Consider the following 25,622-nt stretch of genomic DNA (forward strand, 5'->3'; position numbering starts at 1 on the left):
TGTGGTGAGCCAAGTGTTGTGCACGAGACAACTAGAAATAAGGTTTACACTGTATGAAAACATTTTTTAAAAGGAATTTTACCTTTTCAACCTCATTACACCTTTGGCTAAGTTGTATATTCATAAATTAGACTTAGACTTCCTTTTTATGGTCATTCAAATTTGAATTTTACAGTACAGATAACGGAATTTTGTTGTATTAGCGCATGGTAGTGCAGGATAAAAGAGCAATAAGGTGCAGATATAAATAAATAGATTACTGTACAGATAAATATATTGCACTTTTGCATATGCATCCACGTTTATGGATGTATGTAATATTGTCTTTATATTCCAGCAAGTTAATCCATTTTGGGGTGGAATTGAGGGGATTATTATGATGCGTTCAAGAGTCTTACGGCCTGAGGGAAGAAGATGTTACAGAACCTGGAGGTTCTGCTACGGAGGCTGCGGAACCTCTTTCGAGAGTCCAAATAAATGTAAGTTTCTCAATACCCCACCTGTTTTTTGTGCCTTTAAAAAAGAATTAGAACTTTACGTTAAAACACTCTCTACCTCTTAACAACCAAAAAGCTGTCAAAACGATGATGCTGTGCTCCAAATTTAAATTATTTACTGAACTTGTGTGAGCCTATGGCTTTGCACTTTGTAATATATATATATATATATATATATATATATATATATATATGTAATATATATATATGTATATATATATACATATATTTTTCCTTCTATTTTAGTTACTTTATTGAGTTTACAACCCCCTGGCACTGTTTTGTACTGTTTTTGTACTTATTTTGATCATTATTATTATTTATCGATTGTTTGTAAATGTTGCAATTTATAAATAAAGGTTTATAAAACACACACACAATATATATATATATATATATATATATATATATATATATATATATATATATATATATATATATATATATATATATATATTTATTTATATTTAATTTTTTTAAATCTTTTTTTTTTTTTGCGTTCTATTTTAGTTACTTTATTGAGTTTACAATCCCCTGGCGCTGTTTTGTACTGTTTTTGTACTTATTTGGATCATTATTATTATTTATCGATTGCTTCTAAATGTTGCAATTTATAAATAAAGGTTTATACAACTAAAATAAATAAATATATATATATATATATATATATATATATATATATATATATGTATGTACTTTTTTTTTGCATTTTATTTTAGTTACTTTATTGAGTTTACAACCCCCTGGTGCTGTTTTTGTACTTATTTTGATCATTATTAATATTTATCGATTGTTTGTAAATGTTGCAATTCATAAATAAAGGTTTATAAAATAGATTTAAAAAAAAAAAAATATATATATATATATATATATATATATTTTTTTTTTTTTTTTTTTTTTGCGTTCTATTTTAGTTACTTTATTGAGTTTACAACCCCCTGGTGCTGTTTTGTTTTGTTTTTGTACTTATTTTGATCATTATTATTATTTATCGACTGTTTGTAAATGTTGCAATTTATAAATAAAGGTTTATAAAACTAAAAAAATTATAATACAATTAATAAATTATATATATATATATATATTTTTTGTTTTTTTTTGTTTTTGTGTTTTATTTTAGTTACTTTATTGAGTTTACAACCCCCTGATGCTGTGTTGTACTGTTTTTGTACTTATTTTGATCATTATTTTTATTTATCGACTGTTTGTAAATGTTGCAATTTATAAATAAAGGTTTATAAAACAAAAAAACAACTAGACATAAGGTGCAACACAAAGAGGAACTTCCTGTAAGCACGCTGAAGTTGTCTGATCTCTCCTGGGGGACGCAGAGTCGAAACACGCCATTGGCAGGAGTGTGTCGTCTCTGGGAGAAAATTGAATTGGAGGAGGGAATGTGGAATCGGGTTAAAGGCTGGAAGTCACTGCGGGGTCAAGTTACACGCCAGCACGCACACATGCAAGTCAGGTTGGGTCGTAGGGACCTTTTAATACCATCTCCGCCCCCGTTTGGAGCGTCAGAGCATGCACCAGCTCTCCAGGGGCGCTCCAGTCAGCCTCTCCACACTTTGCTCCAAACTTTACGCACGGATGTGCTCCTCTGGAACTATTTTTTAATATACTTTTTTTTTTTTTTTTTTTTTACTTTTAGCACTTTTCCTGCAGACAAATGCGATATAATCGTAGGGGGGTTGAAACAAGATGAAAGTAGTGTGGCTAAAGTGTGTCACGCTGCTGGTGCTGTGCAGCAGCGCGCACAGGCTGCAGGCATCCCCCGCCTTGGATGGAGCTCACGGGGCCGATGACAGCGCCTCCACCCTGGCCTTTGTGTTCGATGTGACCGGCTCCATGTATGACGACCTCAAGCAGGTGATCGACGGCGCCTCGCGGATCCTGCAGACGACCCTCAACCGGAGGACCAGACCCATCAAAAACTTTGTCCTGGTTCCATTCCACGACCCAGGTACTTTTATATGCTCCTTTAATTACTAATTCATTACTAGAACTTTATTCATTGAATCGAAAGTTCTGAAATTCCACGACATAGTGGTAATTATACACAAAGCAAACTATAACCTGCTACCAAAGAATGTACAACAATTCTTCTCAACAAAAGAGGAGAAATATAATCTTAGAGAAAAATTTAATTTAAAGCATTTGTATGCACGCAGGATGATGGAATGGATTAAGCAAAGAAATCTAAAGGGACATGGAGGGAAAAACATGTTTTGCGAGCTCTTGCAATACTTTTATTGCGAGAGCTCGCAATACTTTTTGCGAGATCTCGCGATACTTTTTGCGAGATCTCGCGATACTTTTATTGCGAGATCTCACGATACTTTTTGCGAGATCTCGCAATACTTTTATTGCGAGATCTCGCAATACTTTTTGCGAGATCTCGCAAAACATGTTTTTCCCTCCATGTCCCTTTAGATTTCTTTGCTTAATCCATTCCATAATTAAATTCTACATACTGATATACTGAAGGTCTTAAGTGTTGTACGTGCGTACAAATGTTACAAATGTACAAAAGTATTGCGAGCTCTCGCAATAAAAGTATTGCGAGAGCTCGCAATACTTTTATTGCGAGATCTCGCAATACTTTTACTGCGAGCTCTCGCAATACTAGTATTGCGAGCTCTCGCAATACTTTTATTGCGAAATCTCGCAATACTTTTACTGCGAGATCTCGCAATACTTTTATTGCGAGATCTTGCAATACTTTTTGCCAGATCTCGCAATACTTTTTGCCAGATTTCGCAATACTTTTTGCCAGATCTCGCAATAATTTTATTGCGAGATCTCGCAATACTTTTTGCGAGATCTCGCAATACTTTTACTGCGAGATCTCGCAATACTTTTACTGCGAGATCTCGCAATACTTTTATTGCGAGATCTCGCAATACTTTTTGCCAGATCTCGCAATACTTTTTGCCAGATTTCGCAATACTTATTGCCAGATCTCGCAATAATTTTATTGCGAGATCTCGCAATACTTTTTGCGAGATCTCGCAATACTTTTACTGCGAGATCTCGCAATACTTTTACTGCGAGATCTCGCAATACATTTATTGCGAGATCTCGCAATACATTTTGCCAGATCTCGCAATACTTTTTGCGAGCTTTCGCAATACTTTTTGCCAGATCTCGCAATACTTTTTGCGAGCTCTCGCAATACTTTTTGCAAGATCTTGCAATACGTTTTGCCAGATCTCGCAATACTTTTTGCGAGATCTCGCAATACTTTCATTGCGAGATTTCGCAATACTTTTTGCGAGATCTCACAATACTTTTTGCAAGATCTCGCAATACTTTTTGCGGGATCTCGCAATACTTTTTGCGAGATCTCCCAAAGCTTTTTGCAAAATATCGCAATACTTTTTGCGAACTCTCGCAATACTTTTTGCGAGATCTCCCAATACTTTTTGCAAAATCTCGCAATACTTTTTGCGAGATCTCGCAATACTTTTTGCGAGATCTCCCAATACTTTTATTGCGAGATCTCGCAATACTTTTTGCGAGATCTCCCAATACTTTTTGCGAGATCTCGCAATACTTTTTGCGAGCTATTGCAATACTTTTTGGGAGCTCTCCCAATACTTTTTGCGAGATCTCCCAATACTTTTTGAAAAATCTCGCAATACTTTTTGCGAGATCTCCCAACACTTTTTGCGAGATCTCGCAATACTTTTTGCGAGCTATTGCAATACTTTTTGGGAGCTCTCGCAATACTTTTTGCGAGATCTCCCAATACTTTTTGCGAGATTGCCCAATACTTTTTGCGAAATCTCGCAATACTTTTATTGCGAGATCTCGCAGTACTTTTTGCGAGCTCTCGCAACACTTTTTGCGAACTCTCGCAATACTTTTATTGCGAGATCTCGCAAAAGGTTTTTTTCCTATGTCAGTGAACCGGAAGTAAAACAGACACAGCGATGGAGGAGCCTACCCATCATCCGTGGGAGAAGTGCATTGATTTTTATTTTAGTATTGACCTAACATATAAAAACATCAAATCATATTATGGTCCCACAACAGAGCACAGATGATGGGTAGGCTGCTGCATGCTGTTTCACTTCCAGTTCACTGTCGTAGGAAAAAAAACTTTTGCGAGATTTCGCTAAAGTATTGCGAGAACTCGCAAAACACCCATGTCCCTTTAGGGGCTCCGTAGAAATCCAACAATGTACTAATATGATCCACTTCAAGAAACTCTTCAAACTTAAAAGTGTTTACAAAGTACAAAGAAGAAGAACCATGATAAACATTCTGAATTTATCTCATCCATCCATTCATTTTCTAGATAATCTTACTCATCTCACCATATGAAATATAACTGACTTCACTAAATATTTATTTATTAATTTGTATTGTTATTACCTATGTAGTATAGTGTGAATAAATTGAGAACAGGAAGTGAACAAAAGTTTTAGCAACTGCTATGCAAAGGAAAAGGGGGTAGGATTAAATAAGCTCTGCTTCTTCCTACTCCTTTTCGAACATGTTGGATAGAGGAACTGGAAATTGTGATGCATCATGTTGCATGTTTGCATGTTCCAAACAAACACAGACTCAACTCAACTCAACTCAGAACGTGTGCGTGTGTACTTTGTTTACATGCATAACTGCATTAGACAACACTGTAACGATCTTAAAAGGTTTTGAAATATTTCATTCATTCAAAAAATGTATTAAAAATGATTATGTGCTTGTTATGGTCGATGATAAGAAACAATGCCCTTTGTTGTGTTTGTAGTTTGCTAGGTCTCAAACTCTCGTATTCACTTCAGAATCACGTGACTCTATGATTTAACTACTTCTACCAGCAGCTTTAGTGACCTTGAGTATTATGAATGTAAAACCTAGTGAAGTTGGCACGTTGAGTAACTCGTAAATAAAAACGTAATACAATGATTTGCAAATCCTTTTCAACTTATATTCAATTGAATAGACTGCAAGGACAAGATATTTAATGTTCACACTGAGAAACTTGATTTTTTTTTTTTTGCAAATAATCATTAACTTAGAATTTAACGGCAGCAAAAAATTGGCACATGGGCATTTTTACCACTGTGTTACATGGCCTTTCCTTTTAACAACACTCAGTAAACGTTTGGGAACTGAGGAGACACATTTTTTAAGCTTCTCAGGTGGAATTCTTTCCCATTCTTGCTTGATGTACAGCTTAAGTTGTTCAACAAGCGCCACACATTTTCAATGGGGGACAGGTCTGGACTACAGGTAGGCCAGTATAGTACCCGCACTCTTTTACTATGAAGCCACGCTGTTGTAACACGTGGCTTGGCATTGTCTTGCTGAAATAATCAGGGGCGTCCATGATAACGTTGCTTGGATGGCAACATATGTTGCTCCAAAACCTGTATGTACCTTTCAGCATTAATGGCGCCTTCACAGATGTGTAAGTTACCCATGTCTTGGGCACTAATACACCCCCATACCATCACAGATGCTGGCTTTCAAACTTTGCGCCTATAACAATCCGGATGGTTCTTTTCCTCTTTGATCCGGAGGACACGACGTTGTTTCCAAAAACAATTTGAAATGTGGACGCGTCAGATCACAGAACACTTTTCCACTTTGTATCAGTCCATCTTAGATGAGCTCATGGCGGCGTTTCTGGGTGTTGTTGATAAATGGTTTTTGCTTTGCATAGGAGAGTTTTAACTTGCACTTACAGATGTAGCGACCAACTGTAGTTACTGACTGTGGTTTTCTGAAGTGTTGCTGAGCCCATGTGGGGATATCCTTTACACACTGATGTCGCTTTTTGATGCCGAACCGCCTGAGGGATCCAAGGTCATGGGCTTAGCGTGCAGTGATTTCTCCAGATTCTCTGAACCTTTTGATGATATTACGGATCATAGATGGTGAAATCCCTAAATTCCTTGCAATAGCTGGTTGAGAAATGTTGTTCTTAAACTGTTCGACAATCTGCTCACGTATTCGTTCACAAAGGGGTGACCCTCGCCCCATCCTTGTTTGTGAATACGGTAACTGAGCATTTCATGGAAGCTGCTTTTATACCCAATCATGGCACCCACCTGTTCCCAATGAGCCTGTTCACCTGTGGGATGTTCCAAATAAGAGTTTGATGAACATTCCTCAACTTTCTTAGTCTTTTTTGCCACTTGTGCCAGCTTTTTTGAAACATGTTGCAGTTATCAAATTCCAAATGAGCTCATATTTGCAAAAAATAACAACGTTTTCCAGTTTGAACATTTAGTATCTTGTCTTTGCAGTCTATTCAATTGAATATAAGTTGAAAATGATTTGCAAATCATTGTATTCTGTTTTTATTTACCATTTACACAACTTGCCAACTTCACTGGTTTTGGGTTTGTATAACAATTGCATATTTCGACACTGCGTCCCCCAGGAGAGATCAGAGAACTTCAGCTTGCTTACAGGAAGTTGCTCTTTGTGTTGCACCTTATTTATAATTGACCCGTGCAATTACGACCTCAGAAAACACTCGACTCTTCAAGTACCACCATAATGACTAAAATACAGTAGCGTAGTAGGCCTAAGCGTTTATAAAAAGCAGGGTAGGGGTTTTATTCCACCAATTTATGTAATGTATTTGGCCACTGTAACGTTACACACAGTTTGGCTATATGAAAATAAAACACTGTACTTAAATAATGAATCAAATACAATTTATTTAATGAAGTGATTATTTGGCGTACCACTAGATGGAGCCCACGCACCACTAGTTTGAGAATCACTGCTCTGGTGGGATTCAAAACTGTCATAATGTAGTTAATTATGCGTGGGTCAAAAATACTCTAGCTATGTAAGTGGAGGGACATTGGGATACTGTACATGTAATTTGAATTGTCTTTACAAATCTTTTGTATTTGACCTCATTAAATCATGCAAGATGAAATTTTGCTCGAAAAAAGCAAAATTGCTAAAAAAAAAAAAACCCGAGATGATACTTTAGTGCAGTGGTTCTCAAACTGTGGTACGTGCACCACTCGTGGTATGCAGGCTCCATTTAGTGGCACACCAAAGAATCGCTTGATTAATGTACAGTGTTTTATTTTCCTATATTCAAACACAATGTAACTATTCAAACTGTATAATGTTACACTTGGCCAGCATTTTTAAATATTATTGTTAAAATAAAACCTCTGGTTTGTTATTAATGAATATTTAGACCTACTACGCTACTGTATTCTAATGTCGGTCATCATGGTGGTGCTTGGACAGAAATTTTTTCTCTGAGGTGGTACTTGGTTAAAAAAGGTTGGAGAACCATTGCTTTAGTGGGTCCGCTCCTCCAGGATTGCATGTTTTTTTGTTTGATTGTCGCGGTCCTAAATTGCCCATTTTCGCAGCAGCTTTTTCCTAAATTTGCAGCAAACACGTTGAAACTTACTTTTTTCAATACAATTTCATACGTTATCAATAGAGATGTCCGATAATGGCTTTTTTTGCTAATATCCGATATTCCGATTTTGTCCAACTCTTAATTACCGACACCGATATCAACCGATACCGATATATACAGTCGTGGAATTAACACATTATTATGCCTAATTTTGTTGTGATGCCCCGCTGGATGCATTAAACAATGTAACAAGGTTTTCCAAAATAAGAGAACAACTTCAACTCAAGTTATGGAAAAAAGTGCCAACATGGCACTACCATATTTATTATTGAAGTCACAAAGTGCATTATTTTTTTTTAACATGCCTCAAAACAGCAGCTTGGAATTTGAGACATGCTCTCCCTGAGAGAGCATGAGGAGGTTGAGGTGGGCGGGCTAGGGGGTAGCAGGGGTGTATATTGTAGCGTCCCGGAAGAGTTAGTGCTGCAAGGGGTTTCTGGGTATTTGTTCTGTTGTGTTTATGTTGTGTTACGGTGCGGATGTTCTCCCGAAATGTGTTTGTCATTCTTGTTTGGTGTGGGTTCACAGTGTGGCGCATATTTGTAACAGTGTTAAAGTTGTTTATACGGCCACCCTCAGTGTGACCTGTATGGCTTTTGACCAAGTATGCGTTGCATTCACTTGTGTGTGTGAAAAGCCGTAGATATTATGTGACTGGGCCGGCACGCAAAGGCAGTGCCTTTAAGGTTTATTGGCGCTCTGTACTCCTCCCTACGTCCGTGTACACAGCGGCGTTTTAAAAAGTAATACATTTTACTTTTTGAAACCGATACCGATACCGATAATTTTAAAGCATTTATCGGCTTTAATTTTAAGCATTTATCGGCCGATAATATCGGCAGTCCGATATTATCGGACATCCCTAGTTATCAATGTTTTTATTCTTCTTTGTAACTTTAACCCCAAAAAGCACAAGATTTCAACAAATGTGCCAAAAATATGCTTTATTTACATGAAATGAATGCGTTAAACTTTTTTGAATATTGACAGCCTTTTGCAGGAGGTTTTCCCCCCAAAAAAATTCAATTAAAGTATTTATAGGAATTTATATGTGAATTATAACTGTGCAATTTTAGTAGGGAAATTGAATGATGTACAGGGAAACTTGATGAGGATTATTGGCTAAAATGTGTGGGGAAGTTCAACGTTTTTTACATAATTTGCAGGGATCGGTCGAATGTGAATTTTGCGCGATGGTTCGTGCACCGATAATGAGCCAGGTCCTATACAGTTATTGAAATTCCGGAGCTTGAAAATAAGAGTTCCCTAATGGGGGAGGGGCCCTGATGAGAAGCATATGCCGTCTGCCTGTGTGTAATTACCCCAATCACCCTAACCCACCCCGCCATCGCCTCCATGCTGGCCTCCGGAAAACCCTTTCAGCCCCCCCCCCCATATAACCCGCCTGTAGTGGTGGCGTTGGCAGGAAGGGGGGGATGTTCTAGTGGGATGCCCCAACACCACACATTTTGTCTTCTGGTTAACGTGGCCCCCCCTCAAGGACCTTGTAAAAGGTTAGTGATTGGCTTACAAAGAAGCGTGACGGTCCTTTACGAGCGCTCTTTATGGTCACTCGCCACTGTTGGGGGGAAATACTGAGATTGGTGAATGTCATCACTTTGACGCAACACTTTGTCACTACTCCAAGACCGAGGTTCTCCAACTTTTTTCCACCAAGTATCTTGGCTCTCCAAGTACCACCATAATGACCAATATTACAATACAGTAGCATAGTAGGATTAGTATTCATAAAAAACTAGGCAGAGGTTTTATTTAACAAATATATACAAACATTTTGGACACTGTAACATTACACACAGTTTGAACAGTAACACTGTGTTTGAATATGGGAAAATAAAACACTGTACTTTAATGAAGTGATTATTTGGCGATAGGGCCCGCGTACTACTTGTAGTAAACGTATCACAGTTGTTCATTCATTCACATCGACGTCCCACTGGGGTGAGTTTTTCCTTGCCCTTATGTGGGCTTTGTACCGAGGATGTCGTTGTGGCTTGTGCAGCCCTTTGAGACACTTGTGATTTAGGGCTATATAAATAAACATTGATTGATTGATTGATTGATTGATTGTTGATTCGTAGCTCTAATATACTTGTTTACTTCCATTTAGGCACACAAAAAGGCCACATCGTACCCGGATCTGGTTTTCTGTAATATTTAGGATTAGAGATGTCCGATAATGGCTTTTTTGCCGATATTCCGATATTGTCCAACTCTTAATTACCGATTCCGATATCAACCGATACCGATATATACAGTCGTGGAATTACCGTATTTTTCGGACTATAAGTTGCAGTTTTTCTTCAGTTTGGCCGGGCTCCAGTGCAACTTATATATGTTTTTTTCCTTCTTTATTATGCATTTTCGGCAGGTGCGACTTATACTCCGGTGCGATTTATACTCCGAAAAATACGGTAACACATTATTATGCCTAATTTTGTTGTGATGCCCCGCTGGATGCATTGAACAATGTAACAAGGTTTTCCCAAAATAAATCAACTCAAGTTATGGAAAAAAAAAATGCCAACATGGCACTGCTATATTTATTATTGAAGTCACAAAGTGCATTATTTTTTTAACATGCCTCAAAACTGTAGCTTGGAATTTTGGGAGAGCATGAGGAGGTTGAGGTGGGTGGGGTTGGGGGGTTGGGGGGTGGGGGGGGGGGGGGGGTGTATATTGTGTATATTGTAGCGTCGCAGAAGAGTTAGTGCTGCAAGGGGTTCTGGGTATTTGTTCTGTTGTGTTTATGTTGTGTTACGGTGTGGATGTTCTCCCGAAATGTGTTTGTCATTCTTGTTTGGTGTGGGTTCACAGTGTGGCGCATATTTGTAACAGTGTTAAAGTTGTTTATACGGCCACCCTCAGTGCATACTTGCCAACCCTCCCGGATTTTCCGGGAGACTCCCGAAATTCAGCGCCTCTCCCGAAAACCTCCCGGGACAAATTTTCTCCCGAAAATCTCCCGAAATTCAGGCGGAGCTGGAGGCCACGCCCCCTCCAGCTCCATGCGGACCTGAGTCCGCTTTCCCACAATATAAAGAACGTCTACAGTAAAGCAGTCCGTCTGCCTTAAACAGCAATGTTGTCACACTCTTAAACAGGACAATACTGCCATCTAGTGCATTTGATGAAAGCACTTTTGTGCGTGCCACCCAGCAATGCATAATCAGAGAGGGTGTTCAGCATGGTTAGAAAGATAGTGACAGAGAATAGAACAAGGATGGACAATTCAACCCTTAACTCAACAATGAGTAGATGAGTGTTGTGTGTATATATGTGTAAATAAATGAACACTGAAATTCAAGTATTTCTTTTATTTATATATATATATATATATATATATATATATATATATATATATATATATATATATATATATATATATCCATCCATCCATCCATTTTCTACCGCTTATTCCCTTCGGGGTCGCAGGGATATATATATATATATATATATATATATATATATATATATATATATATATATATATATATATATATATATATATATATATATGAAATACTTGACTTGGTGAATTCTAGCTGTAAATATACTCCTCCCCTCTTAACCACGCCCCCCCCCCCCCCCCCCCGCACCCACTCCCCACCCCCCTCCCCCACCTCCCGAAATTGGAGGTCTCAAGGTTGGCAAGTATGCCCTCAGTGTGACCTGAATGGCTGTTGACCAAGTTTGCCTTGCATTCACTTGTGTGTGTGTGAAAAGCCGTAGATAATATGTGACTGGGGCCGGCACGCAAAGGCAGTGCCTTTAAGGTTTATTGGCGCTCTGTACTTCTCCCTACGTCATAAAAAAGTCATAAATTTCACTTATTTAAACCAATACCGATAATTTTGAAACCGATACCGATAAATTCCGATATTACATTTTTAAGCATTTATCGTTTTTACTAGGAATGTCCGATAAGATCGGACTGCCGATCTTATCGGACATTCCTAGTAAAAACTATTAAAAACTACACTTTTCTCGTGTTTGACAGAGACATTTTGGGGCGACCAGGGTGCTAAATGATGATGTGTTCGAAGCAGAAGACAAAAAACGGCAGGTTTTAAGTCTCATGTTGGTCGAGGAAGAGGAACCACATTCACCCTTTACCATGTACCTCTTGCTTGGCCTTGGTATAAACCCTTTGCTTGCCTAACAGAATTGCTATTGTGACCTCCAGTGGACACATTTAGAAAAGCAGTTTGTTCCGTTACAATTTTTTTTTTTTCACTTGGCAAACTCTTCACGCGGGCCGGAAAAAAACCCGTGGGCCGTACGTTTGACACCCCTGATGTACAGGAACACATTGGCTGTAACTGAGGGGCATCCATTTTTCCAGTGTTTATTGATACTAGGGATGATGTTCGAAATCGGTTCTCCCGGTTGTTCGATAAGAAAAGAACCGATTCCATGGATTCGAATCCCTTTTTGAGAACCAGTTCCCGTTATCGAGGCCACTATAGTAAAGAAAAAGTTGGTTCTTTATTCGAATCCCTTCCCACGTACAGGAAATGCCCTGTGGGACCTGCAATGTTATGCCCATTTGATTGTAGACTCTTACTGACACCTTGTGGCGATATGAAAATACTACGCGTCATTAGTTTGGGCACTTCCGGGTTGAGACAATTGAGAAGTAGACAAGTTGTGTTAGCTCTTACAAGCCTTGGAAAAGTTATGTCTGTAAGTAAACTGTTTAACTTGTTTATGTAACTCAATATTAAGGTGGAAAGTGTTTGATACTAAGATGTTTATTGAAAAATGATTTTTATGCACTGTTTCAATGGATGTTTTGAGGACTTACAATGTGTTTTTTTCCATATACAACAACCTATCTGGATTCGATAAGAGAATCGATAAGGAATCGGGTTCGATAAGAGGATTCGATAATGGGCTCGAACTCAATAATTTCTTATCAAACATCATCCTTAATTGATACTATACAATACTTCACTCCATATAATATCTGCATTTCTGACCTTTCAGATATCGGCCCTGTGTCCATCAGCACCGACCCCATAAAGTTCCAGCAGGATCTCCAAGAGCTGTTTGTCCAGGTGGGAACAGAACACATGCAGTGATTTTTTCTTTTGTTTTCTTCCAGTCGGGGGTCACCAAACTAAGTCAATCGCAGTTCGGCTCTGGCTTAGTTTTCACGCTTCTTGACGGGAATTAAACCCGTGCCCCTCTGCCATGAAAGACAGGAGTGTGTACCGTTGCACCACCGGTGATATAACACATGTAGTGATCAATGCACCGTTGATGAAGCACAATATTATCTCACACAAAAGCAGGCTTCGGTGAGCGTATGTGGACTATGTCCAGATAGGGTCAATGAAACAGCAGAAAGGGCAGCTGGGGGAATTCCAATTTCGAGGTAAAATCTTTGTTTGATTTAGAAAGAAACATGGGAAAATACGCTAAGATTAGTCACCACACCGTGTATGAAGTAAGAAACTTGCACAATGAATCACATTTTAGATTGTCACTTTTAATTAATTGACTGAATGGTTTATACAAACCCCGTTTCCATATTAGTTGGGAAATTGTGTTAGATGTAAATATAAACGGAATACAATGATTTGCAAATCCTTTTCAACCCAAGATATTTGATGTTCAAACAAATAATCAAGCAAATAATCATTAACTTAGAATTTCATGGCTGCAACACGTGCCAAAGTAGTTGGGAAAGGGCATGTTCACCACTGTGTTACATGGCCTTTCCTTTTAACAACACTCAGTAAACGTTTGGGAACTGAGGAGACACATTTTTTAAGCTTCTCAGGTGGAATTCTTTCCCATTCTTGCTTGATGTACAGCTTAAGTTGTTCAACAGTCCGGGGGTCTCTGTTGTGGTATTTTAGGCTTCATAATGTGCCAGACAGGTCTGGACTACAGGTAGGCCAGTCTAGTACCCGCACTCTTTTACTATGAAGCCACGTTGATGTAACACATGGCTTGGCATTGTCTTGCTGAAATAAGCAGGGGTGTCCATGGTAACGTTGCTTGGATGGCAACATATGTTGCTCCAAAATCTGTATGTACCTTTCAGCATTAATGGCGCTTTCACAGATGTGTAAGTTACCCATGTCTTGGGCACTAATACACCCCCATACCATCACAGATGCTGGCTTTTCAACTTTGCGCCTATAACAATCCGGATGGTTCTTTTCCTCTTTGGTCCGGAGGACACGACGTCCACAGTTTCCAAAAACAATTTAAAATGTGGACTCGTCAGACCACAGAACACTTTTCCACTTTGTATCAGTCCATCTTAGATGAGCTCAGGCCCAGCGAAGCCGACGGTGTTTCTGGGTGTTGTTGATAAACGGTTTTTGCCTTGCATAGTAGAGTTTTAACTTGCACTTACAGATGTAGCGACCAACTGTAGTTACTGACAGTGGGTTTCTGAAGTGTTCCTGAGCCCATGTGGTGATATCCTTTACACACTGTTGTCGCTTGTTGATGCAGTACAGCCTGAGGGATCGAAGGTCACGGGCTTAGCTGCTTACGTGCAGTGATTTCTCCAGATTCTCTGAACCCTTTGATGATATTACGGACCGTAGATGTTGAAATCCCTAAATTCCTTGCAATAGCTGGTTGAGAAAGGTTTTTCTTAAACTGTTCAACAATTTGCTCACGCATTTGTTGACAAAGTGGTGACCCTCGCCCCATCCTTGTTTGTGAATGACTGAGCATTTCATGGAAGCTACTTTTATACCCAATCATGGCACCCACCTGTTCCCAATTTGCCTGTTCACCTGTGAGATGTTCCAAATAAGTGTTTGATGAGCATTCGTCAACTTTATCAGTATTTATTGCCACCTTTCCCAACTTCTTTGTCACGTGTTGCTGGCATCAAATTCTAAAGTTAATGATTATTTGCAACAAAAAAAAAAGTTTATCAGTTTGAACATCAAATATGTTGTCTTTGTAGCATATTCAACTGAATATGGGTTGAAAATGATTTGTAAATCATTGTATTCCGTTTATATTTACATCTAACACATTTTCCCAACTCATATGGAAACGGGGTTTGTAGAAAAGGTCTTAGTTAGTTGTCATTTTGCTGCAAACCTGATAAGCCCACGCAAAGCTGACATACTAAGATCATGCACAGAGAATGTCTCTTAAATGAGCAAAACAGAGAGCAGCCGCTGTTTTGTGTCTTTATTTAGTACGTTTGCAAATTGGCACAGTTAGGCACAAATGGCTGTGAAAAAGGATGCTGCAAAGATGGATGAAGGAGGGAGAATCCCACATTTTTGGACTGTCATTAATACCAAATATTCGGCATTTGTCTATTCAGCAATATCATTTAATTATTGTGCAGCTACTGGATGACTTACGGGGCTGATTAAAACAAAGTCAAATGATTTGTTTTGGTGCTTTATTTTTATTTTTACGGGTTTTTTTTTTCTCACATCTTTTATATGACAAAAATTTTCTGCAACATGCATTTTCATGCATTCTTATGTGCATTTCTGGATCGTTCCAGATGCACCATCACAACACAGGTGCCTCCCAGAGCAAGTCTTTGGCACGCTAAAAATAGGTTTTGTTGTCCAAGATCGCACTTCTAAGGTATATCGACCATCCATTGATTGATTGATTGAAACTTTTATTAGTAGATTGCACAGTACAGTACATTCTTTTATTGTGGTTTTGAAGGAGGATAGAGATGCACTTTCTTTTACATCTGTTGGGAGTGCATTCCATATTGATGTGGCATAGAAAGAGAATGAGTTAAGACCTTTGTTAGATCGGAATCTGGGTTTAACGTGGTTTGTGGAGCTCCCCCTGGTGTTCTGGTTATGGCGGTCATTTACGTTAAGGAAGTAGTTTGACATGTACTTCGGTATCAGGGAGGTGTAGCGGTTTTTATAGACCAGGCTCAGTGCAAGTTGTTGTACTCTGTCCTCCACCTTGAGCCAGCCCACTTTGGAGAAGTGGGTAGGAGTGAGGTGTGATCTGGGGTGGAGGTCTAGAAGTAATCTGACGAGCTGGCTCTGGGATGTTTGGAGTCTTGATTTGAGGGTTATGGCGGTGCTGGGGTACCAGGAGGTACCATAGCTAGGGCTGGGCAATATATCGAGTTTGTAAGATATATCAATATATTTTTAAACAAGATATGAATAAAGAAAATATGGTTACATCGATATAATTTATTTCTCGTTAAAATTACCAACTGCTGCTTATTTGTTGTGTTCCTTGTTCTCCCTCGCTGTCCCTCCATTGGCTACTAAACCCCTCCTCTTTCTACTTCCAAGACGTGCTTGCACGTATAAGAACATCCATGATTGGTTGGTTGTTTACTATGATGAGTCACCATTGGTTAGGGCAGGGGTCGGCAACCCAAAATGTTGAAAGAGCCATATTGGACAAAAATACAAAAACAAATCTGTCTGGAGCCGCAAAAAAATTAAAAGCCATATTACATACAGATAGTGTGTCATGAGATATAAATTGAATTAAGAGGACTTAAAGGAAACTAAATGACCTCAAATATAGCTACAAATGAGGCATACTGATGCAATATGTACATATAGCTAGCCTAAATAGCATGTTAGCATCGATTAGCTTGCAGTCATGGAGTGACCAAATATGTCTGATTAGCACTCCACACAAGTCAATAACATCAACAAAACTCACCTTTCATGCACAACGTTAAAAGTTTGGTGGACAAAATGAGACAGAAAAAGAAGTGGCATAAAACACGTCCTAGAAAGTCGGACAAAGTTATACATGTAAACAAACGGTGAGTTCAAGGACCGCCAAAATTAGTAGGACAAAACAGCGCTCGCCAAATACTCGAATCAGTGAAGCATGTTTAATATAAAAAGTGTGCTTTATAACAATTAGGGAGGCTTGTGTCATGTTTGTCCTCCTACAGAAACCATATTAACACAAAAAATATTTTTTTTCCCCCCTCATCTTTTTCCATTTTTCATAAATTTTTTAAAAAGCTCCAGAGAGCCACTAGGGCGCCGCTAAAGAGCCGCATGCGGCTCTAGAGCCGCGGGTTGCCGACCCCTGGGTTAGGGACAGGCCAATCAGAGGCAAGATAGGGCGGGTCATCGAACCATGTAGGGAATTAAAAAGTGCCTGCCTGCAAATGTATATATTTATCTGAGTTTGATACATTTTGTATTATTTGCACAGCTATGTTATTAATTTTACGTATTTTATTTGATTTATGTTATATAATTTTGTACTACTTAAACAGTTTATTTTCTGTGCTGTTTATTCCACATCTTGACTAATTGGGTTAATAAAAGTGTTTACTGTACAGTTGTCATTCGCTTCAATTTCACTGAATATCGCTCAAAAATTAATATATTTTTATGTATACTTTCACCAAAAAATATATCGAGATATATATCAAATATCGAATTTAAGTAAAAAAATATATCAAGATATTGTCACGGCAGACGCAGCTTACTGCAGGTTTCGTTCCCCCGGGATGCAGACGGACAACTCTGGACAAGGCGTGCAGGTAGGAACATGATTTATTCCTCAAAAATCAAAGAAGTACAAAAACAGAAAACAAGCCGAAGGGACACCGTGCCGATCGCACTGGACGCAAAAGCTAACACTTGGCATAGACTAGAGATAAGGAATACTCATGTACCTTTGGCATGAAGCAAACAATGAAGCCAGGCCGACTGACCGGCAAAGGCAGGATTAAATAGTCCCTCTGATTAGTGCTCGGGAAACAGGTGAGCGACCCCAATCAGAGACAGGTGGAAACAATAAGCACCCATGGTAACTGAAAGCAAACAAGGGTGCACAAAAACAGGAACTAAAGGAGTGCAAAACTAACAGAACATAACAAAAACATGGTTCCGGGCCACGGATCATGACAGATATACTTTTTCGCCCATATCGCCCAGCCCTATCCATAACAAAACAACACATTTTGGACTGTTGGAGCATATGATGTCATGAATGTGGAAAGAAATGAGTGTCTCCTTAGGCCCAGCCTGTATAGTAGATGCAAAAACCTCATTTAAATCGTCTGCACCAATTTTGCACTTGTTATCAATACAGTCTTAGTAGATCACACGCATTCCCACTAATAGTACACGCAATGTTATAGTTTTCACACGCTGTTTAGCGCGTGGAATTTGTATCTTAGTAGATCAGACATGATATGCTTGTGATTCACACAGGGTGGTGGCGACTGCCCTGAGATGAGTGTCGGAGCCATCAAGAAGGCGCTGGAGGTTTCGCTACCTGGATCCTTCATTTATGTCTTCACCGATGCTCGGGCTAAGGACTATCGCTTGAAAAGAGATGTTCTGCAGCTGGTGCAACTCCGTCAGTCACAGGTAAACGACCTTACAGGGGTGGGTGGATGTGGAGGCCTCAAAGATCACAATGTGATGACTGACGTATGTTAGGGTTCAGTTCATGACAAAATTGCACTTTTTTATATGTTGCCCATCATCCCCAATCACTAGAGAGACAATACCACATTTGTCTTTCTCTTTTCTGTGCATTGTAAATATTGAAAAGCTGCTAGTAAGAGGCAGCTAATGTTGCAGGTAATTGAGATTCATCTTCTGTGCCTATAAACTATAATAATATAGTGTACATGCACTGCAAAAACTGAAATCTAAGTAAGATTAAATATCTCAAATAAGGGTGATATTTAGTTATTTTCTGTCTGATAAGATAATTCTTCTCACTAAGCAGATTTTATGTTAGAGTGTTTTACTTGTTTTAAGGGTTTTGGTCCTAAATGATCTCAGTAAGATATTACAGCTTGTTGCTGTGATTTGATGACCTATATTGAGTAAAACATGCTTGAAACTAGAATATTGACTGTTGCAAAGCTGTGTCATCAACACTCACAAGTATAAAACTGCTTTTTTAAAGTAATAATTTCTTATTTCAAGCATAAAAAAAAAAATCATGATTTTGACAAAATTGTGTCTCATAATTAAAACAGATGACAACCAAATGTACTTTGCTGTTTTATTATCAATGAAACAATAGAAAATATGTACTCATATAGTAGTACAGTTGGCACAGTACAGTAAACTGACAGTTAAAATTTAAACATTTCACATGTGACATTTCAAACCATTTTGAACAGAAATAGTTCATGCACATTCAGATAAATTCTTCAAAATTACAATTTAAAAACATTTTGGCCGGGGGCCGGGCTGTATATATGCGCACTAATTGACTGAAAGAGCACGCACTTGTCGCGATGATATTGTCTAAAAATGCAGTTTTAGACAATATGATTTGCTTGAGCGGCTAGTAGACCCCGAGAGTAACAAGCGGTTGCCTTGTTGCCATTAAGAACAATAAATTCGTTTTTAGTATAAATTTGCTGGTTTCAAGAAATGTTATGCCGAGCGCATATCATTATGTCAAGATAATGGCACTAGCATTTACTTCATTTAAGAATATTTTTCAACATATTGAGCAAAACGGTCTATTTTTTTTAGTTAGTTAGTTTATTGTGGTTTTGAAGGAGGATAGAGATGCACTTTCTTTTACACCTGTTGGGAGTGCATTCCATATTGATGTGGCATAGAAGGAGAATGAGTTAAGACCTTTGTTAGATCGGAGTCTGGGTTAAACGTGGTTAGTGGAGCTCCCCCTGGTGTTGTGGTTATGGCGGTCATTTACGTTATGGAAGTAGTTTGACATGTACTTCGGTATCTGGGAGGATTTTATAGACTAGACTCAGTGCAAGTTGTTTTACTCTGTCCTCCACCCTGAGCCAGCCCACTTTGGAGAAGTGGGTAGGAGTGAGGTGGGATCTGGGGTGGAGGTCTAGAAGTAACCTGACTAGCTTGTTCTGGGATGTTTGGAGTCTAGATTTGAGGGTTTTGGAGGTGCTGGAGTACCAGGAGGTGCATGACCCTCAAATCAAAAAAGGTTGGGTTTTTTTCCGCAAAAAGGACAATACAACTAATCAAATGGCATCCTGTGAAATACTAATACGCGTCAATCGAGGCAAGTGGAAGTTAGTTCAAGAAAAATCCCTAACAATCCTTTTATCTCTTCCAGGTGGTTTTTGTGCTAACTGGGGACTGTGGGGACCGCTCCCAACCGGGCTACAGGGTCTACGAGGAGATCGCAGCCACATCTTCAGGGCAGATCTTTCACCTGGACAAGCAGCAGGTCAATGAGGTGAGTGCGTAACATATACCATATTTTCAGAGTATAAGTCGCTCCGGAGTATAAGTCGCACCGGCCGAAAATGCATAATAAAGAAGGAAAAAAACATTTATAAGCCGCACTGGACGTATAAGTCGCATTTCTTGGGGAAATTTATTTGATAAAACCCAACACCAAGAATAGACATTTGAAAGGCAATTTAAAATAAATAAAGAATAGTGAACAACAGGCTGAATAAGTGTACGTTATATGAGGCATAAATAACCAACTGAGAACGTGCCTGGTATGTTAACGTAACATATTATGGTAAGAGTCATTCAAATAACTATAACATATAGAACATGCTATACGTTTACCAAACAATCTGTCACTCCTAATCGCTAAATCCCATGAAATCTTATACGTCTAGTCTCTTACGTGAATGAGCTAAATAATATTATTTGATATTTTACGATAATGTGTTAATAATTTCACACATAAGTCGCTCCTGAGTATAAGTCGCACCCCCGGCCAAACTATGAAAAAAACTGCGACTTATAGTCCGAAAAATACGGTAGTATCAATGCCTTGAATGTAGAGATGTTCGATAATATCGGACTACCGATATTATCGGCCGATAAATGCTTTAAAATGTAATATCGGAAATTATCGGTATCGGTTTCAAAAAGCAAAATGTATGACTTTTTAAAAACGCCGCTGTACGGGGCGGTACACAGACAAAGGAAGAAGCACAGAGCGCCAATAAAACCTTAAAGGCACTGCCTTTGCGTGGCGGCCTAATCACATAATATCTACGGCTTTTCACCCACACAAGTGAATACCATGCTTACTTGGTCAACAGCCATACTGGTCACACTGAGGGTGGCCGTATAAACCAACTTTAACACTGTTACAAATATGCGCCACACTGTGAACCCACACCAAACAAGAATGACAAAACACATTTCGGGAGAACATCCGCACCGTAACACAACATAAACACAACAGAACAAATACCCAGAAACCCCTTGCAGCACCAACTCTTCCGGGACGCTACAATATACACCCACCGCTACCTCCTACCCCCGCCACCCCCAACCCCGCTCGATTCAACCTCCTCATGCTCTCTCAGGGAGAGCATGTCCCAAATTCCAAGCTGCCGTTTTGAGGCATGTTAAAAAAAAATAATGCACTTTGTGACTTCAATAATAAATTTTTTTTTTCATAACTTGAGTTGATTTATTTTGGAAAACCTTGTTACATTGTTTAATGCATCCAGCGGGGCATCACAACAAAATTAGGCATAATAATGTGTTAATTCCACGACTGTATATATCGGTATCGGTTGATATCGGAATCGGTAATTAAGAGTTGGACAATATCGGAATATCGGATATTGGCTAAAAAGCCATTATCGGACGATTGGTTACACATTTTCAACAAGGGCTCGACATTGTGAGGAAACGAATTGATTGCAAAGCGTTTTTGTGTCAAATGTAATCTGAGTTAGAAAAAGATCACATGGATATTTTGGCCACTTCTCTGCTGTCAAGGAACATTCATTAATATAACCGACATTCTAATGGACCTGAATACGAGATTTTTTTTTAAATTGCCTAGCAACTCAGCATTCACAAAATGTAGTTTTGAAAAATAGGGTTCTGTTTCCTGTCAAGTCGTGCATGCATGTCGCCTAGCATACAAAGTCTTCATTCTCACTTCATTCTGGTGAAAAATGTAAGGAGGGCCTGTTTTGTCATTTTGGTGTTTATGTATATTTAAGGGGTTAGGAGGCCAGCTTCACTTGAGCTATCACACCTCAACCCCCACATGACTTTTGCTAAATGTTTTCCACCTCCATGTAAATACACGTACTGAAATCAAATATACTTCTCGCCCATACGATTCAGAGACATTCCTTCTTTTTTTTCTTTTTTTTTGGAAAGATACAGTACGAAACGGTTCAGTGAGTTGAAATCGATTCAGTAACTTTTTAGCAAAACAAATCAACCAGTGGGACCGTGAAATTAATACTGGATATTGGACACTGCAGGTGAAGTTACAAACCCTGTTTCCATATGAGTTGGGAAATTGTGTTAGATGTAAATACAAACGGAATACAATGATTTGCAAATCATTTTCAACCCATATTCAGTTGAATATGCTACAAAGACAACATATTTGATGTTCAAACTGATAAACATTTTTTTTTTTTTTGCAAATAATCATTAACTTTGGAATTTGATGCCAGCAACATGTGACAAAGAAGTTGGGAAAGGTGGCAATAAATACTGATAAAGTTGAGGAATGCTCATCAAACACTTATTTGGAACATCCCACAGGTGAGCAGGAAAATTGGGAACAGGTGGGTGCCATGATTGGGTATAAAAGTAGATTCCATGAAATGCTCGGTCATTCACAAACAAGGATGGGGCGAGGGTCACCACTTTGTCAACAAATGCGTGAGCAAATTGTTGAACAGTTTAAGAAAAACCTTTCTCAACCAGCTATTGCAAGGAATTTAGGGATTTCACCATCTACGGTCCATAATATCATCAAAGGGTTCAGAGAATCTGAAAAAAATCACTCCACGTAAGCAGCTAAGCCCGTGACCTTCGATCCCTCAGGCTGTACTGCATCAACAAGCGACATCAGTGTGTAAAGGATATCACCACATGGGCTCAGGAACACTTCAGAAACCCACTGTCAGTAACTACAGTTGGTCGCTACATCTGTAAGTGCAAGTTAAAACTCTCCTATGCAAGGCGAAAACCGTTTATCAACAACACCCAGAAACGCCGTCGGCTTCGCTGGGCCTGAGCTCATCTAAGATGGACTGATACAAAGTGGAAAAGTGGTCTGTTGTCTGACGAGTCCACACTTCAAATAGTTTTTGGAAACTGTGGATGTCGTGTCCTCTGGACCAAAGAGGAAAAGAACCATCCGGATTGTTATAGGCGCAAAGTAGAAAAGTCAGCATCTGTGATGGTATGGGGGTGTATTAGTGCCCAAGATATGGGTAACTTACACATCTGTGAAGGCGCCATTAATGCTGAAAGGTACATACAGGTTTTGGAGCAATATATGTTGCCATCCAAGCAACATTACCATGGACGCCCCTGCTTATTGTGTTGTAATTGATATTATTGTTTTGTGGCGTTTGTCAGGTTCAAACACTGACAACATCTATTAAAGAGACAAGAAGCAAGGAATCATGCAGAGACAAAGTTCAAATTTGGCTCAATGAGGAGACACGGTTGGGATTGCACGCTCAGTTACAATCTCTCACCACGCTCTGAGCGAACAGTCCCACGTGCTCCTCTATTTATTTGGGAGGTCCCTGGTTACATCACTGAGGCCGCCTCTAAAAGGAGTGGTCACATAGTTCATGCAAAGCAGCTTCCAGTACGCACAACACGTGACTGAATGTGCTGGGGCCTTGTGATTGCCTTGTCTCTGTTTCGTATGCGTGCTGTCGTCTTATCTTCGTTGAGGTCCTTGAAGTCCTTGGCTGTTAGTGGGCTAAGACAAACAAAATATCTGCGACGAGGCAACCCCTCTTATGCCGTAGCTGATAACAAGTTTTGTCCTTGCACAGACAGAAAAAGTACAGCTTGAGCACAATAGCTAATAACTATAGCAACAGACTTTAGGCATAAGAGTTGTGTGATAACTTACACATAATTATTCTAACAGCGTTTGTTATGACCTTTCTCGACCACCTTAGCTATTTGCTCTTTTTCTTTTAACAGACTCAACGTTTCAACGTCCTTATTTTTAAAAGTGTTAAACTTCATATAAAGTCTGCCGTTGTTAAATCCAATGTTTCCCTTTTTGCGGGATTGATAAAATCAATCGATTCCCTTTTAAAACGATCTTCGATCGATACCTATTTTTCGGAGGGCAAACTTGCCGAGCACAGACTGATTTACTTGAAATTTAGGAATAATAATGAATCTCTCAGTATATTCCTATTAAAATGTCAATAGAAATGTTCTGCAAATGTGTTAACAGTTGTCCAAGTTCCTCTACACAACAGGAGCACTCTCCGGTTTTTAGAAATTTCCTGCAAAAATGTTAGTCTCCCAAGTTTTGAACTGATCTTTTGGGGGCTGGCATGGTTGGATTTGGCCTCTGGGCCGCTAGTTAAATAGCCCTGAGACTTATAGTCTTAAAGCATAATATAATCAAGATTATGTTTTGCGGTACGTCCTTGTTCAACTTGCTGTGTTTTTATTTATGTTTTTACGCATACACCCAGGTTGTGTGTTCATAAAATGTGCCTCATGGTTTTCTCATTAGGTGGATGGTAAGAGATTCAAGCAGCTCTGATGATTGCTTGCCATAAAATGAAACCGAGGTAACATTCATCCTCAGGTCATCTCGCTGCGTATGTAAAACCAAGGCTGCCTGGCTGAAACACGGTAGAGTCATGGAGAGAAAAGTTCTTGGCAGGTGGTTTTTGCAGCTCAGTGAGGAGCACAAGGGGGTTGAGCTGTTTGATTTGAAGTGGTAAAGTTCTCTGCAAATGGTGTGGGGTTTAGACCCTTTAAACCAGGGGTCACCAACGCGGTGCCCGCGGGCACCAGGTCGCCCGTAGGGACCAGATGAGTAGCCCGCTGGCCTGTTCTAAAAATAGCTCAAATATCAGCACTTACTAGTGAGCTACCTCTATTTTTTTAATTGCATTTATTTACTAGCAAGCTGGTCTCGCTTTGCTCGACATTTTTAATTCTAAGAGAGACAAAACTCAAATAGAAATTGAAAATCCAAGAAAATATTTTAAGGACTTGGTCTTCACTTGTTTAAATAAATAAATTTATTTTTTTACTTTGCTTCTTATAACTTTCAGAAAGACAATTTTAGAGAAAAACTACAACCTTAAAAATGATTTTAGGATTTTTAAACACATATACCTTTTTACCTTTTAAATTCCTTCCTCTTCTTTCCTGACAATTTAAATCAATGTTCAAGTATTTTTTTATTTTTTTTTATTGTAAAGAATAATAAATACATTTTAATTTGATTCTTGATTTTAGCTTCTGTTTTTTTCGACGAAGAATATTTGTGAAATATTTCTTCAAACTTATTATGATTAAAATTCAAAAAAATTATTCTGTCAAATCTAGAAAATCTGTAGAATTAAATTTAAATCGTATTCCTTCCTCTTTTGTCCTGACAATTTAAATCAATGTTCAAGTATTTTTTTTATTATTGTAAAGAATAATAAAAACATTTTAATTTAATTCTTCATTTTAGTTTCTGTTTTTTCGACGAAGACTATTTGTGAAATATTTCTTCAAACTTATTATGATTAAAATTCAAACAAATTATTCTGGCAAATCTAGAAAATCTGTACAATCAAAATTTAAATCTTATTCCTTCCTCTTCTTTCCTGACAATTTAAATCAACATTCTAGTAAATTCCTTTTTTTTATTGTAAAGAATAATAAATACATTTTTTTTTAATTCTTCATTTTAGTTTCTGTTTTTTCGACGAAGAATATTTGTGAAATATTTCTTCCAACTTATTATGATTAAAATTCCAAAAAAATATTCTGGAAAAT

The 25,622-nt window shown here is 38.5% G+C and overlaps 1 protein-coding gene across 1 annotated transcript in view; it reads left to right on the top strand.

Annotated features, from left to right (window-relative positions):
• The first annotated feature begins 2,198 nt into the window (after nucleotides 1-2,198).
• hmcn2 (hemicentin 2) overlaps nucleotides 2,199-25,622 on the top strand; it is a 159,784-nt gene continuing 136,360 nt past the window's right edge. The window contains exons 1-4 of the mRNA XM_061986104.1: nucleotides 2,199-2,460; nucleotides 12,922-12,992; nucleotides 18,108-18,266; nucleotides 19,966-20,088. Coding sequence (XP_061842088.1) covers nucleotides 2,199-2,460; nucleotides 12,922-12,992; nucleotides 18,108-18,266; nucleotides 19,966-20,088 — 615 coding nt within the window. The remainder of the gene's footprint in view (nucleotides 2,461-12,921; nucleotides 12,993-18,107; nucleotides 18,267-19,965; nucleotides 20,089-25,622) is intronic.

This window comes from Nerophis lumbriciformis, linkage group LG12 (genome assembly GCF_033978685.3).
Source record: "Nerophis lumbriciformis linkage group LG12, RoL_Nlum_v2.1, whole genome shotgun sequence".
Classification (NCBI taxonomy): Eukaryota; Metazoa; Chordata; class Actinopteri; order Syngnathiformes; family Syngnathidae; genus Nerophis; species Nerophis lumbriciformis.